Consider the following 18,406-nt stretch of genomic DNA (forward strand, 5'->3'; position numbering starts at 1 on the left):
CTAAAATAGTCTTGCGAATAAAGTGGAAACACTTAACAAACAACTGAATGAGAACTTATTAAGCAAGGTCGACACCCTAAGTAGACGAATGAATTGGTCACTGATTGGAACGTTAAAAAAGGACATTCCGACAGAGATCCCGAAGCTGCTCTACATAGCGGGCACACGCCTCTGGTGACGTGCCGCCTACTAACGTATTTTATTATCACCAGCGTTATGGAGAGCCGACACACAAATGTAATCTGCCTTGCGCATATACCAGCAACAAATATCACACGGAAGTAAACGCACGGGGCAGATCTTCTGTATGTCTATTCATAACGGACTGCAAAACAGGCCGAAAGTTTTTGATCCGCACCGGATCCGACCTCAGCATTCTACCACACAATAAGCTACATAAATACCGTCTGGCAGCCACATTTCAACTGTTGGCCACTAATAATTCTGCGATCACAACTTATGGAGTACAGCATTTGGAACTAGACCTCAGACTGAGATGTTCTTTGGTGTGGAACTTCATAGCCGCAGACGTAATGGAGCCTATCATCAGCGCAGACCTCTTGGCGCATTACCACCTGATACCTGACATCGCCTGTGCTCGGATGCTGGACACAGTCACAGGGCTGTCCACCACTGGATTCTGGCGCCGTGCTGCAACTTACGATGCCAAGGCGACCCAGACTGCAGATGACAGGTACTCTAAGATGCTAGCACAGTTCCCTGCTCTCCTGAGGCCTTCAGGGGCCCCACAAAAGGTACAGCACGATACAGTACACTACATTAATACGACAGCTGGCCCCCAATTTCATGCAGACCCACACGATTAGCTCCCAACCAGTACACGATCGCTAAGGCAGAGTTTGATGCTCTGCTGGCCAAGGGCATTATCTGCCCGTCTAGGCGGGCGTGGTATTCACCCTCGCATTTGGTGCCTAAAAAGAATGGCACGTGGCAGCCGTGCGGTGACTACCGAGCCTTAAACGTGAGAACAATTCCCGACCGCTATCCAGTGCCTCTCCTAAGAAACTACAATCATGCATTGTGTGGCAAACAGGTGTTTAGAGTGTGGGATTGTGCCAAAGCATACACACAAATTCCAGTTGCTGAGGAAGGTATCCCGAAGACAGCCATTACAATGCCTTTTGGCTTGTTCGAAAGCTTATTTATGACGTTTAGCCTGAGAAACATTGCACAAACGGCAATGATTAATTGATTCTGTATTATAAGGGTTACCATGTGTTTTGCCTACCTAGAAGACATACTCGTCTTCTCAGCGATGCAAGAGGAACATGAACAGCATCTCATTGAAGTTTTTGAGCGCCTAGACAAGTACGGCATTGTTTTGAACGTCACTAAGTGTGTATTCGGACAACTGGAGATAGCATTTTTGGGTCATCTAATATCTTCTGCAGGATCGCGCCATTTGCCAGAGAAAGTTAAAGCCATTCTGAATATTTCTCACCCAGAGACTGCCAAAGAATTACACAGATTCCTCCATTTCTATCGCTGCCATCTGCCACATGCGGCAGAACTTCAAGAACCACTTACAGCTGCACTGGCCGGTCCGAAAACAAAAGGCAAAGTGCCTGTGGAGTGGTCACAATGATAGACACTTTCGAAACCGCCAAGAAAAGCATAGCAGAGGCAATGCTTCTTGCTCACCCTGCTCTAGATGCGCCTCTCGTCCTCATGGTCGACGCTAGCCAGGTTGCCATCGGCGCAGCATTGCAGCAATATGTGGACAAAGCCTGGCAGCCCCTCGCTTTTTTCTCTTGGAAATTGGAGCGCTTACAAACAGGAATTGTTGGCCATCTACGCTTCCTTGAAATATTTCCAAACGCAGCTGGAGGCGAGAGTATTTACAATTTATACGTACCATAAAGCTTTGACATTTGCCTTCCACCAGGATAACAACAAATGCTCGCTGAGGCAGTTTAATCAGTTGGATTTTATTGCTCAATTTTCCACCAATGTTAAACACATCTCTAGGTTGAACAATGTAGTGGCAGACTGTTTGTCGTGCGTCAATACAATCAAGGAGACTATTGACCTCGCACACCTGGCCCAAGTACAACAATCAGATCAAGAACTTGAAAATTGCCTAAACAATGACACAGCAGGCCTGCAGCTCAAGCTCATTGATGTACCAGGATCAGACACTAAGATATATTGTGACATCTCCAATAACAAAGCGTGCCAATTCGTCCCAGCAGACCTGCATAAAAAAATATTTAATAACCTCCACGATTTATGTCATCCAGGGGTAAAGACAACGACGAAGCTCGTATCTGGTCCTCACATGTGGCTGGGGATACAAAAAGATTGCCGGCAGTGGGCTCACGTGTGCATCAATTGTCAACGCAGCAAAATTTCATGTCATGTTCGCACACCAGCAGGCAAATTCCCAGACACAATCGAGAGGTTCGCCCACATCCACTTGGACATCGTGGGACCTTTACTGCCCCCAGAGGGTCAACACTATTAGCTAACCATCACTGATAGAGTCACTCGCTGGACAGACGCTATTCCAATTGACATTTTTGCTGAAACGCTGGCTGCCGCATTTATGTCCAACTGGGTCACTCGTTTCGGCTGTCCATTACATATAACAACTGACAGAGGATGCCAGTTCGAGTCTGAATTGTTTACTCAGCTGAGCAAGTTCTGGGTTGCATCACATCACGTAACAACGAGTTCTCATCCAGCCAGCAATGGCATGGTTGAACGGTGGCACCGGTCCTTCAAAGCCGCCCTAGTGTGTCATGAATCGAAGTGGACCACGGCTCTTCCTTTAGTGCTACTCGGCCTCTGCAGCATCACTAAGCCAGACCTCAATGCATCCCCGGCTGAGTTGATCTATGGGGAATCCCTGCAGTTACGAGGTGAGTTTATTGATCGAAGTGCCTCACCAGGGGACTTATCACAGTCGTCCCAGTTTATAATCCAATTGCGGGATCAGGTTTAACACGAGCGACCGCATCCGGCTTCACAACATGGGACACCGCATACGTTTGTACATAAAGAGTTAAAGCATTGTACCCATGTCATGTTACGCAAAGACAGCATTAAACGAGCGCTCACGCGACCTTACACTGGACCACACCGCGTAATAACAACACGGGACAAAACGATGGACATTATGGTGAATGGAAAAAGGAACACAGTGTCGGTCGACCTAATTAAACCTACTTTTGTCTTGGAGTACAGTTCCCTCCACCGACCGGCGTTTTCGCCAGCTGATAATCCAGCACCTCCCGCAGCTCCTTCAACGCAGACACAACATACAACACAGTCCAGACGCCATGTGCACTTTCCGGCCAGATTCAAGGACAGCGTCTGAGGCAGCTACCAACAACAACGGCGCTCCACTATCCCATGGGGGGCTGTGTGGTGACTAAGGTGGTCGCATGGCTGGCAGCCGCGATCAGCTGATGGAATGCAAGTGTCAACGAGGTTCGCGTGCCAGCCGCAAGGAGTGCTGACATGTACTTACTCCTTACTGCAGCACAAGCGTTCCATGACTTCTAACCGATGTGCTACATTATAATTGTTCCGTTATTGATTTCACAGAACGTTTCTCGGCAGTTCTACCCAAGTTTTCTGTAATGTTCCATTGGTTGTTATTGTGTAATCACTGCCTATGTTGTGTGTTCTTTCCTGAGTGATCTTCAATAAAAACATGATAAACACAGAAGATGTACTTCTTCCACAATAAGAATGCGATAGTTAGTTGTGAGCGTAACGCATGCTGGGAATGCGACATATCTATCCAGTGCAGGTCAACCATTCTTTTTAACTTGAGCCAGAGTTCCTCTACATGCTCCTGACCTGTGCTGAAAGTTTCAGGTTTCTCATTGAGATATGAAACTACTGATTTTTTATCTAGTTTACTGAACATATATATCTTTCTCTGCTTGTTTTAGTTGTCTTTTGTGCTTTGGTAATCATTGTTGTTACAACCACATCATAGTCACTGATACCAGTTTCGATGTGGACACCCTTAAAGAGGTCAGGTCTATTTGTTGCCATCAGATCCAATATAATTCCATCAAGAGTGGGGTTCCTAGCTACTCGTTCTAGTAGTTTTCAGAGAAAGTCAGGTTTCACAGGATGTGTTATCATATCCACCACTAATAAAACTGTAATTTTCCCAATTAATTGTTGAATAACTAAAGTCTCCACTGATGATTACAATATGGTTGGGGAACCAATGTTCAAGTGAACTGAGGTTTTCTTTGCGTACAAGTGAACTGAGGTTTTCTCTAAAGTTTTCAGTTGAATCAGGAGATGAGTATGGTGGGCGATAGAAGGATCCCATTATAATTTTATGCCCATCCCTGATACTATGTCTTGGCCAAACAATCTCACATGTAGCTTTAAATTCTATCTCAGAGGATTTGAGTTTCTTGTCTACTGTGACGAATACACCACCTCCATTTCCCCTTGCTTATCCTTTCCATATACACTTAAATTTTCCCAAAAAATATCACTGCTATCAATTTCAGGTTTCAATCAGCTATTTGTTCCCAGTATTATGTGAGATTCACTGCTTCTCATAAGCACTTCAAACACTGATACTTTGTTCCAAATGCTTCAGCAATTTACCACTAGGACTGTTTGTGGGGAGCATTTCATTTGATCTTACAATGATACTTCTGTGTATCCTACAGCTATCATTATCTGGATTAGATGGAGAGTCGCCTAATCTAACAAACCCTTGTGTGCACCCCACACAGTCAGCTACATGAGTAGCAGTCTCTCTTGTGTAGAGCACACCTGATCTATTTAGGGGGACACTACATTTTTCAACCCTATGGTGCAAGTCCAAGAAGTCGCAGCCTAACTTGTCACAGAACCATGGCCATGATTAGCTCTGGGAACAATGCTGCAAATTATGAGCTTCGCTGAAACTCTGTGCATAAGGCTGGTCCTCTCAACCTTCTTGCCATTCACTGGAATGATCAAGTATGACCATGGCGCCCAGACAACAGACATCATTTTTCCAATGTGTAGCACAATTTGCAGTTGGTTGCACCCTGTCCCCCAATGGCTGATGGAACAGCCTCTTCAACATGCTGAATGAGGCCTCCAGGCATACACATCGAGTGCACCTGGTGCCCTTTCCTGACTCTTGTTGCCATTTCCCTAAGGGGATGGTTTATACAAAATATTTGAAACACCAGAAGTATACTAAGGTTTATTTCCCTCAATTAATTAACAATCATATCTTAAGAGCACCAAATTTATGACCATTGTCAGCACCAAATTGTACGAATAATTTAGTGTGATCGTGTAACTTTCAAACTCAAATGAAGAAGACAACGGCCATTACAGGAGGAAAGGCATGATGATAAATACAATTCCAACATAATAAGAAGACTAGGTTAGAAGGAAAGTTTATGTTAAGCACAAAGCACAAACCATTCGCGCAAATGCAACAGGGAAAAGTGCAAGTAAATACAAATTTAAAAACCAAATGTTCGATGCGTTTTGTAAAACAGGTACAATAACATATTATGCTCATGTTTCCTCTGTTTATTCTAATTGAACCCACAAACTTCCCTATTATGATGCCATTGATGAGACTGGCAGAGCTCAGATCCAGGTAATGTTTAAGGAAAACAGGAGCAAGAATGACCACGATGGATATCTACAGGGACTTATTGAAGTTATAGATATTACATGCAGACACCCAAGGAAGGATTTTCTGAAACACAGGGAGAGCTTCAGGTATGATGTTCAGGTTTAAGGAAAGAGAATTTTGGTATGTAAAATGCATTTATTAGTATTCATGGGCTGAAGAGTGACAGGACAATTCGAAGATAAGGAGACCTGCTGGTTTTACGAGAAGCTCTAAGACATAAAAGAGGTAAGCGTGTGGGAAACAGAATCAGAACTCACTGATAAAATAATGGAACACACTGAATCGTCTGAGGTTTAAGTCACGCACCGTGCAATTAGAGTATATGGACATGAGTATCTACTTGGTATAACAAGAAATGTGATTCACCCAACAAAGCAACATCCTCTCATTGATCCACGATCCAGTCTTAATGATCCTGTGAACATTGCAGTAATAATTGATGATATTGTTGGCTCAAAATAGGCACATGTAGCGCTTGCTGCTGTGGAGCAACATGTTCAACACCATGCACTGAATGGTGTGCTCCAAAACATTTGTGCCTGCACTGTCATTGTGGTTGTTAGATCAGCCACAGATCACCACCTATGCTGCTTTACAGACTGGCCTCTGACTTCCTAGTTCTGTGAAAATGTGTGGATGTCACACACTTTATCACCTACTCGTAGTTTCACAATACTTCAACCAATTTCTATAGGTGCCTGCAACAGTAGCACATGACAATCTTTGCATTTCCATACCACAAATTTCCAGAAGCTAACCATACAATCTGCCCTTTGTGAAAAAAGTTGTAGGAAAATTCTTATGTAGAATGTAAAGACTTTAGTATTAAAGGAGACCATTCACCAAAAAGCATAAGCTTTCAGTTGTCGATAAGCACACACAAAAGAAGAAAAACATGCTAGGTTTTGGAGTTATACTTTCACAAGCCCCCCCCCCCCCCCACACACACACACAAAACAAGGTCAACAGTGCAAATGCTGTGTTGTGGTTGGTGGACTGGTTATAGCAGGGATAGTGTTGGGTAGGATGGGTAGAGGGAGAGATAGCTGGGAGGAAGGGAGAAGGACCAGGGTTGGGGTGGCTCGTGACTCGGAGGAAGGCCGATTTGCCAGTTAGAAATGCATGAGGGAGGGGTGGCAGGTATAATTGTAGAGGCCAGTGGGATGGCGATGTGGGGACAGCATGAACTGGAAGCAGTGACAGGACAGAGGAAGAGAAAACAGTTGGGTGGAAGGAGTGGGGACAATGGGTTACCAGGTATTGAGGTGTGGGCAGTTATGGAAGAAAAGGATGTGTTGTAAAGACAATTTCCATGTGTGTAGTTCGGAGAAGTTGGTTGTGGAAGGAAGGATTCAGACGGTTTGGGTTGTGAAGCAGCCGTTTGAATTAAGCATGTTGTGCACGGCCACATGTTCTTTTCAACAGCTTCTGGTGGCTATTCATCCTGATGGACAGCTAGTTGGTCATCATATGAACATAAAGGGCTGTGCAGTGCTTGCAGCAGATTTGGTATGACATGGTTGCTTTCACAGGTGCCCTGGAGACTGATGGGGTAGGATAAATCTGTAACATGACTAGACTATGAGGTACTGGGTGGGTGGATTGGGAAGGTCTTGTACCTTTGTCTGCCACAATGATACGATCCCTATGGCAAGGGGTTGGGAGTGTGAATGGCACAGGGATAGACTAAATGCTGTGTAGGTTGGGTGGGAGAAGGAACACCACTTCAGGAGAGGTGATATGATCTCAGATGGGATGGCCCTCATTTCGGGACAGGATGAGAGGTACTCAAAGCCCTGGTGAAGAATATGGTTCAGTTGTTCCAGTCCATGGTGATGAGGGGGACACTCCTTTGTAACTGATTCTTGGAGGTGGTGGGAGGACTGAGGATATTTGAAATTATAGCATGAGAAATCTGTTTGTGGACTAGATTTGGGGGGCACTGCCTGTCTGTGAAGGCCTTTGTGATGGCTTCAGCATACAGGGCAAGGAAGTTCTCATCATAGCGGATACATTGTCCACAGATGGCAAGCCTGTAAGGAAGGGATTTTTTGATGTGGAAGGAATGGCAGCTGTCAAAATGCATATGCTGTTGGCCATTAGTGGGTTTCACATGTGGTCAGTGGTGTGGATGGAGCCATCAGCAAGGTGGAGGTCAACATCCTGGAAGTGGCATATTTGGTAGACTAGGGCCATGTGAAGCAGATGGGGAAAAGGTGTTGAGGTTGTGAGGCATGTGGATAAGGTGTCTAGGCTCTGAGACCACATCATGAAGATATCGTCATTGAACCTAAACTAGACCAGGAGTTGGTAGTTTTGGGATGCTAGGAAGGTTTCCTATAATTGGCTGTGCCACATATTTGTTTCTAAATCTTCTGTTCATAGGAAAAGTAATTGTGGGTCAGAATATAGTTGGTAATGTGTGTAAGGAATGAGGTGGTAGGTCTGGAGTCTGAAGGTGATTGGGAGAGATACTGTTTGATAGCAGCAAGACCATGGGCATGAGGGATGTTGGTGTACAGAGAGGTGGCATCAACAGTGACGAGTAGGGATCCAGGAGGTAAATGCGTGGGGATGGTGGAAAGTCAGTGAAGGAAATGGTTGATATCTTTCATGTGGGAGGCTAGATTTCAGGCAATTAGTTGGAGGCATTGGTCAACAAGAGTGGAAATTCTTTCAGTGGGAGCACAATAGACAGCAACAGCTGAGTGTCCAGGATTGTTGGGTTTGCGGATTTCAGGAGCTTGTAGAAGTGGGCTGTGCGGGGTGTTGTTGGGGGAGGGGGGGATGGACTCAGGTGTGAGGTTCTGAGAAGATCCTATGGATTTCAGTAAGGATTGTAGTTTATGTTGGACTTCCGGGATGGAGTTACTCTGGCAGAGCTTGTAGGTGGAGCAGTCAGATAGCTGGTGGATGCCTTCTGTCAGGTAGTCAGTGTGACTGGTCACAACAGTAGTGGAGTCTCTGTCTGAATCAGTTTTCAGGTTGAGTGTGGCTGTCCTTTCTTCCACCAAAATGTTACTGTTCTTAGGAAGGAACATGGAGGAGGAGTGTGAGGCCAAGTTGGATGTAAGAAATGCCTGGAAGCTACTAACGAGTGGTTGGATGGGAGGTGGGGAGGGTCACGGTTGGTTGGTGGTACAAACTGGGAAAGGCAGGGTTCAGTGTTAGGATTACGTTGGCTTTGGTTGGAGGGATTTGGTGGCAAAGAAGTGTTTCCGTTGCAGGGATCAAGACATGGAAAGTAGGTCTCTGACACGTCCAACAAGGTTCTATGCTTTCAATGTGTGCCCTCTCCCTGCCTCCTACTTCATCTTCCTTTACCCACCATACCCAACATTACCCCCACCACAACCAGGCCACCTGCCACAAAATCAGTCTAGCCAGCACTGTGCTGGGGCAAAGGCACACACACACACACACACGTGTGTGCGTGTGTGTGTGTGTGTGTGTGTGTGTGTGTGTGTGTGTGTGTGTGTGTGTGTGTGTGTGCGCGCGCGCGCACTAAATCCAAAACCTAGCATGTTTTCCTTCTTTTGTGTGCACTTATCTACAACTGAAAGCTCCTGCTTTTTGGTAAGTGGCCTCCTTTAACCCTAAAGTATTTATGTTCTACAAGAACTTTCCTTCAACATTTTTGATGAAGGGCAGACTGTATGGCCTGGTTTCTGACCTCACCCCAACAACACACACCACAGCCCACTTCTCTAAGCTGCCCAAAATCCACAAACTCAAGAATCATGAATCCCAGCTGTAGCTGGCTATTGTGCTCCCACTGAAAGACTTTCCACTCTTATTGACCAACACCTCCAACCAAATGGCTGAAACCTTCCCATATCAAAGGTACCAACTTGCCAACTTTCTTCACTGACTTTCCACCACCCCCACACCATTACCTCCCAGATCCTTATTTGTCACTACATTTCAACATACTCATTTCATTGGCATGGCCATGATCAAACACTACATCTGCCAATGTCCTCCACACTCCAAACCTGCCACCTCATTACTTATACACCTTACCAACTATATTCTGACCCACAATTACTTTTTCTTTGAAGGGAAAGTTTACAAGTGGTACAGCCATGGGCACTTACATGGCATCCACCAGTTTACAGGCCATCTAGAGAACACCTTCCTAGCCTCCCAAAACTCCCAACCACTAGTCTGGTTCAGGTTAATTGATAATATCTTCATGATCTGGACTCAGGGCTAAGACCTATTGTCCTCCTCACTCCTACAAAACCTCAACCCTTTTCTCCCATCTGCTTCATCTGGTCCTCCGCTACCCAACACACCATCTTTCTGGACATTGACCTCCACCTCACTGAAAGACTTTCCACTCTTATTGACTAACACCTCCAACCAAATGGCCGAAACCTTCCCACATCAAAGGTACCAATTTGCCGACTTTCTTCACTGACTTTTCACCACACCCTTACCTCCCAGATGGCTCCATCCACAACTCTGTCCACGTGAAACCCACTAACCTCCAACAGTATCTGCATTTTGACAGCTGCCATTCCTTCTACACCAAAAAAATACCACCCATACAGCCTATTCACCAGTGGACAACAAATATGGAGTGATGAGAAGTCCCTTGCCCACTGTGTTGAAGGTCTCATGAAGTCTTTTATACACAGGCACTATCCCCCAAACCTAGCCCACTAACAGATTTCCCGTGCCATATCTTCATGCAATCCTTGCACCACCCCCCAAGAATCAGCTATAAAGGAGTTTCTCTCTCATCACCCAATATCACCCTGAACTGAGACACATCCCACACAAGATCCTTCCCTACGCAACTTCGACTCCCAAAACCTTGCCACAGGGACCATATCCTATGCCCAATCCACCCACCCAGCAGCAAGTACTCAAGACCTGTCACACATTTATCGTAGCACAACAGAGGCCGGGCCACATGTGAAAGTAGACTTGTCATTTATCAACCCTCCTGCAAATGCTGCACAGCCTTTTATGTTGGTATGGCTTTCAACCAGCTGAGCACTATGATGAAAGACCACCGGCAAACAGATGTCAAGAACAAAGTTGACTACCTGCTGGCACAACATGCAGCTGAGCACAACATGCTCAATTTCAATCGCTGCTTCACAACCTGATCCATCTGGATCCTTCCCTCTACTTCTTTGAGCTGTGCAAATGAGGGTTACCCTTAAAATACATCCTCCCCTCCCTTAATCATCCTGGCGTCAATCTCAGATAACCCATTGTCTCCACACCCTCCACCCAATAGTTTCCCCTTCCTCCACCGCATCAATGCTTCCCAATTCATGGCCCCACATTGCCTTCAGCGTGTGCCCCTTTCCACCATTCGTTACAACTATACCTGCCATCCCTTCCTCCGGCATTCCTAGCTGGCAAACCAACCTCCGACCGAGCCACTAGTCGTCCACCCCCAGCCATGTAGAGGCATAGAGGTTATGTGTGTGTGTGTGTGTGTGTGTGTGTGTGTGTGTGTGTGTGTGGTGGGGGGGGGGGGTTAAAGGATAACTCTAAAAGCCAGTTAGTTTTTCTTCTTTTGTGTGTGTCTCTTCCTGTCTCCTGCCTCCTGCCTCCACTCACTCTACCCACCCCATCCAACATTATTCCCCCCCACCATGACCAGCCCACCTAATGCAAATACCATTGACACTGTCAGTCTAGCCGACACCATGTAGAGGCATAGAGGTGTGTGTGTGGGGGGGGGGGGGGGGGGGGGGTTAAAGGATAACTCTGAAAGCCAGTTAGTTTTTCTTCTTTTGTGTGTGTCTATCAACAACTAAAGGCTTCTGTTTTTCAATAAGTGGTCTTCTTTAATCCTAATTGCCCTCTATCAAACTCCTTTATGACAGATTTTCTCTTTTGCTTCTCATACTTATGCTGAAACGATTCCCCATTTGTTCTGCTCCATTCATATGCTTTCCGTATCGCATCATGTGCCCACAACACCACAAAGACAGCATTCAAACTCACAGAGGTCAAGAGTCATAATGTCTGGCCTCATCGGTGTAAGTAAACAAAGAATTTGTATTAACAGGCAAATACTTAAATCAGTAACAACAGTGAAGTAGCTTGAATTGAAATGGGATTGGAACACTCATACGAATCTCGAAGATGACAAATATCAAATTCCTATTTCAAGGAGAAAGTGGGAAGAGGTGGACATCATTTATAAAAGAAGTAACCTACAAAGTACACATGTGACTCAGTTTTCAGTGGTATCCCCAGCTACGGAACACCTATTAAGTCAAAAGATTTAAATGGTCAAGGGCATTTAAAAAGCTCATTTCTTCATGACATAATTTATTAAACAGTTGCAAGCTACATCAGAATAAACAAGAACAACATTCTTAATAGTTCAGGGACTTTATTTCAATAGAAATCTTTAGAAATAACAATCGACCACATAAATATCACGTGAAGACTAAGACAGAATAAATTTTCTACAAAGTGAGCAAAAAATAAAATTCAAACATCAATAAGTACTCACAAAAAGGCATGAGCCTATAAATGCACATTACAAATGGTTCATCACAGTAATAAACACCGCGCATTGAAAATAGTGAGATAAGACAACAACAAATTTGTACAACATGAGGAACAGTGACAAATAACAGTTTGTAATTTATTATTTTCTTGTTCCAAGTACCATCACAGCATACAAGATCTGTTCAAAAAATTCCAGAACATTCGTAATTTCACACCAATGATGTGTTGGAGTTAAATGTGGTTGGCATCACTACACAGGCCTGTGTTTAATGTGTAACTGCTGGAAGTTTCACTGTTTTATGCATGTTAGTGATTGTTCAGTACTGTACTGAGTAGAACGTTGTGTCGCACAGTTTGCTAATTTCGAGATGGCAGAGTAAGAGGCGCAACATGTCTGCATCAAATTTTACATGAAACTCAAGAAAAACTTTAGAGAGACACACTAAATGATGCATTAAGCCTACAGTGATGAGTGCTTAAGCTGTACTCAGTGTTACAAATGGTTCATCAGCTTTAAAAATGGATGGACAGAAGTTAAAGATGACCTTTATTCAGGACATCCTTAGACATGTGCCGACAAGACTCAAGTCAAGAATGCCGACAAAATTTTGTGTGCCAATCGAAGACTGACTGTCCAAGAGACTACAGAAGAATGTAACATTTCAGCTGGATCATTTCATGCATCATGTTGGCACCAAGTTCATACCATGGCTCATGAATCAAGACCAGAAAGACCTTTGCCTCATAATCTGTGAAGAGCTTTTTGATCGTGCAAATGAGAACCAGATTTTCCTTAAGAGAATTATAACTACTGATGACACGTTGGTCTACAGTTATGATGTTGAGACCAAGGTTCAATCTTCACAATGGCTCAGGAAATGTTCTCCAAGACAAAAAAAGCTCGTCAGGTCTAGTCAAATGTCAAAGTCATGCTGATAGTTTTCTTTAACATTGAAGGATTAGTTTGTCATGAATTCGAGACACAGGGACAAACTGTTAATAAATGGTACCATCGGGACATGTTGCAACGCCTGCGAGAAAACGTGACAAGGAAATGGCCCAAAATCAAAATGTATTGAGACAATTCATGGCTCTTGCATCATGATCACAAACCCACACATTCATCCCTGTTGGTGCCTGACTAGCACAAAAACAAACTCACTGTGCTGCCTCATCCTCCATGCTCTCCAGTCCTGGCCCTGTGGACTTCTTTTTATTTCCAAAGTTGAAAACCCCATTGAAAGGACAAAGATTTGCAACAACAGATGAGATAAAAGAAAATTCACAGATGGCACTTCATGCGATCCAACAAGAGGCATACAAAGACTGATTTTGGGAGTGGAAACAGCACTGAGAGCAGTATATCAATTGTGGAGGAGAGTATTTCAAAGGGACCATGCACAGTAAGTAAAAAGTAAGCATAGAAAAATTTTGTGGACAAAGTTCCATTTTTTGAACAGATATCGTACAATAGCAGTGTTTGAGAATATCATGCATAACAGCTTTTGAGAATAACATATATGTAATATATCACTTATAACTTTATTAAACCCATAGAAAACATGCATCATTACTGGATGCCAACTACATTTGAGAACATTAAACAATGTATTAACTGGGGGCAAAAAAAGTGACCAGATGTATCGCCCTAAGCTTTATTCATACTACATGTTGGGTACCATTCACAACTACCTGCTGCTGTTATTTGAGGACTGACACTCAATAATACTGCAAATATCAAATTCTAATCCATTATTAAAGCATAGAAAAATATAGCAACAGAAGTGGGTAATTACTTAATATGAAAACATAAATTCATTAAAAATGAATGATGCATAAAATATACACCTGATTTTTGTGTAACATCACAGCACTTACCTCCTTTGCTTACCACCTTCAAATCATTAGTTTGTCCCTCATAGCCGAACAACGCCCTACAAAATAAACAAGAGACACTCGATCAAACTGAGCACAACCAAGTCATTTAACCTGAAATTGAAGTTTTATACTATGGTCATTAGCTATCCATTATCTCTCTCAACTTCACTACAACAGGTAGAAGTAGCAAGACAACAGCTTACAGGGTACGTTTTAAATGGTATCTAAAGGCAGCACAGGTGAACTTAATCAAAGTTCATGATGATAATAAAACACAACAATGAATAAGGAAATTCTCAAAACTGCTTCAAGGATATCATAATGGTTTTAAAGGAAGTCATGATGAATCTTTAGTATTTAGTTTTACAAAAATATCAGAAAGTGTATGCCGTTTTATTAACTCCAATATTCGCAAAATTATTAGTTGAATATAATGTAACTAGCAAGTTATTTCTGTTTATCTTGATTGTGTTGTGGATGTGAACTAATAACCTCCTCTTCTTTGTGAGTAAACATTTGCAAACATTGTAAAATCTCCACTAATCATACTGGAGATCAAATAAACTCCTCTTACAAATCATTTCAATGCAATATTTTCTAGATAATTTTAATTCTTTCATAAAACAAGTTATCTTTTAGGAATAATTGTCTCTCATTAGCCAATTTCATCATATAAAATATATAAGTTCATAAGCTTAATTTAATTTTCTCACGCAACTGACTCTAAATAATTCTGTTTTTCACACAATTTGTCAACAAACAGATTTAGAGATACCTCAGGTATTACCTTTCTTTTTTTTTTTTAACAAAGGGGATTACAGAAGTGCCTGATTCCACTCATGACGTCATCAATATGGCAGAAATGGCTATTCTAAGCGTCTCCAACATGGCGCCTATGATGTCACATACACATGGCAATATATATATATATATATATATATACATATATATATATATATATATATATATATATATATATATATACATCTCCCTCCAAAAATACAGTCAAACTAAAGGCGCACCTGCAGGAAATTAGGGGTTTTAGGGAGAAAAAACACCACAATCCCAAAACACACAAAATGATGATGGAAAAAAAAATTACAAAATCGACAGGAATCGGACACTTCCCTTGACCTATGTGGGGCATCCGCAGCTGACAATACCACAACACCAACACCCACATACAAAACTACAAAAATTGAAATAGGTCATTTTCCTTGACCTACATAGGTCAACCGTAACTATTGATACGAAAAAACCACCACCCACAACTACGAAAAACAAAACAAAAACCACAATGCCTCAAAAATTCAAAAGTCAAACATCCCTCCATAAATTAAAACACATTCAGTACACAATAAATACACAAAACATTACAACTCACGAAACACAGGCCCAAAACAGCAATTACTTACCACCAACAAATTTCGGCGGTGCAAAGTAGGTCGGCCATCCCAAACAAACACACACACACACACACACACACACACACACACACACACAGAGAGAGAGAGAGAGAGAGAGAGGAGGGGGGGAGGGAGGGAGGGGGGAGGGGGAGGGAGGGGGGGGAGGGAGGGAGGGAGGGAGGGAGCCATCAAACAACAAGACGACATCTACAAAGACAACCAACTCGTAAACTCCGTGCCGTAATGACGTCACACACCACAATACCCTTACGTCATGGGTCAAAGCAGATGGATGGAATCTGACACCTCTGTTGACCCGAAAGAAAGCTTTTTTGCCAAATACCTTGTGTGTCACAATAGACCAGTGCCCAGACTGCTGTAGAATTGTCAGGAACAACAATCAGTGTGAGGAATGTCAGCACTATGTTCATGCAGAATGAATAATACAACCCACGAAAGGAAAGATCCTATTCACACTTGGAGATGCAGTGATTGTCACTACTGATATAAAATACTTGAAAAAGAGAAGCTTATATTCAGACTTTGAGTATAGCTAGCAGTTTTGCTGGGACGAGACCAGAACTCTGGATTACATAAGGGCTCACAAATTAGTGAAGAAGTTAAGACAGTAGAGTGCATAAGGTTCATGCAAACTGTAGTAAGAACATTTTTAAGGGCACAGAGAAAGTCTACTACAGTGTAGTAGTCATGGGAGTGGAATTTCAGAACTGGTGCAGAACTCTTTGGGAAGTGATTACCAAGTAACAAGTATTTTTAAGCTGAGAGCAGCGCTCAGCGATGTCCCCTGTGATTAAGGCTCTTTGAGGAAGGATCTTGGAAAAGTGCATAATAATAATAATAATAATAATAATAATAATAATAATGAGTGCATGTCACAGTTTGGACTGTAACCATAATTGTACAACTGAGGATGGTATTAGGAGTACTGCTAAGAATGTCCTTCACATTAATTTGAAGATCCTGTCTCTCTCTGAGTTTTCTAAACCATGGATTAAGCATACTGCGGAGCTTGGAAAAATGCTCAGGGAAGACGGACATTTATACATGTACATGACTGATGCCCCTCACTCTGTCACTTCACACTCAGCGTAATTTGCACCTGAATGCTTCTCATGAGAAGCTACATGCATGGCTGTTTGCCAGAAACTTCTAATCTAACCAAAGCAGTAAACACCCTAAACCCATGATTTTCGTGGTATTTCCTGGGCCTTTTTAGGGTAAATTTATCCAAAAGACAAAGCTGAACAATAAATATATATACAACTGAACAGTTACTAGCAAAACAAAATACTGTAGCTTGGACAAGCCCACAATATTAAAGAAAATGAATTTAAAATGAATTTAGTGTCTTCCATCAAAACATCAGGATACTCATAAACAAAAAGGATGAATTTTCATGTCCATAGAGGAAAATGAAAGGACAGATGGAATTTGTGCAGACTTGTTACTTGTTATGCATGTGAAAAGATCAGCTGAAAAGCACCGAACTGAACAGATTTTTCTTGATAGGCTATTATTGTACTAACTGCAGAACCAATAGAAGAAAGGGGAGGAGATGTATGAGCAAAAATTGAGTTAAGTCTAGGTGCTTCAAGTTAATGATTATTGTATTGAACCGCTTTTAAACGCTGTGCCACAATCGTGGATCAGAAAGGACATGAACTTGTCACAGTGACAGTTTACAGGCTATCAGTGCAAAACATGTTAAGCTCCAGAAAGCAGATAAAGAGTTTTAATAAGATTACAGAGATTTAACTGGAGAATCATTGTTTGTGGAAACTCTAATGTTGATTTTCTGTCTGATGGTTGGATCGATGGCACCTTCAGAAGTTATTTTCAACTTCAGAGTATTCCCTCTGTGGATTAAATGAAAAAGTGCAACAGCTAATGACCATTTGTTTTCAGACCCAATAACTCATAATGATTTATCACAATGGTTTACATGAACATGATTGTCAAATGTTAACCACAGAATATATTGACTGGTTAGACACACATTAGGTAAGAAGAGTAATGTCTCACCGAATCATTAACAATGACTTTTACACAGTGTTTATACAGAAATTACAGGAACAATACATAAGAGAAATTTGTAAAGCATGCCGTGTAGATGAAAAATTTCTCTCTTTCTTTAAAATGTTCTTACATCACACTGAGTCTTGTTTTTCTTGTGCAAGAAATGAAGATAAAATCAAACTGAAGCAAGGATAAAGAATGGATAGCTTTTGGAATTAATGTATCTTGTACCAGGAAGAGAGAGTTCTACTTAATTCAAAGGACAATTTGTAGTCATGAGTTAAAACTCCATTCCACTAGTAATGTAAAATTGAAACTCATGTACTATTTTCAAAAATAAAACACTCCAAGAATATGGCAAAAATCTAGAGCATTATTAGACAGGAAACAAACAAAAATAGCTACCCAAATTAAACTGAGCCCCCAGGAAACATCTCAGGAGAAACTGTGATTCTTTCAAATCACTGGCACCAAATTCAATGATTACTTTCTCAAAATGGCTGCAAGCATTGCACTCCCTAATAAACCAGCATACACTGTTGCATTATACACACATCAAAACAAGTTCTGCAACACCTCAGTTCTAAGAGTTCCGGAACCTGTACAGAAAATTGGAATAGAGATCAACAAAAACATCATTTCCACCCTTTTTATTGCTCATGAAAACCACACATTGCATGTTGTACCACCATACAGCGAGATCTCCAGAGGTGTTGGTCCAGATTGCTGTACACATCATTACCTCTAATACCCAGTAGCATGTCCTCTTGCACAGATGCATGCCTGTATTCATGGTGGCATCCTATCCACAAGTTCATCAAGGCACTGTTGGTCCAGATTGTCCCACTCTTCAACCGCGATTCAGCATAGATCCCTCAGAGTGGTCAGTGGATCACGTCATACATAAAGAGCCCTTTTCAATCTATCTCAGGCATGTTCGACAGGGTTCATG

At 42.4% G+C, this 18,406-nt stretch overlaps 1 protein-coding gene across 1 annotated transcript in view; it reads right to left on the reverse strand.

Moving 5' to 3' along the window:
* LOC126229562 (drebrin-like protein) overlaps window positions 1-18,406 on the reverse strand; it is a 219,728-nt gene that overhangs the window by 174,920 nt on the left and 26,402 nt on the right. Inside the window, exon 2 of the mRNA XM_049942330.1 lies at window positions 14,012-14,067. Coding sequence (XP_049798287.1) covers window positions 14,012-14,067 — 56 coding nt within the window. The remainder of the gene's footprint in view (window positions 1-14,011; window positions 14,068-18,406) is intronic.

The sequence above is a fragment of the Schistocerca nitens genome, unplaced genomic scaffold (assembly GCF_023898315.1).
Source record: "Schistocerca nitens isolate TAMUIC-IGC-003100 unplaced genomic scaffold, iqSchNite1.1 HiC_scaffold_375, whole genome shotgun sequence".
Classification (NCBI taxonomy): domain Eukaryota; kingdom Metazoa; phylum Arthropoda; class Insecta; order Orthoptera; family Acrididae; genus Schistocerca; species Schistocerca nitens.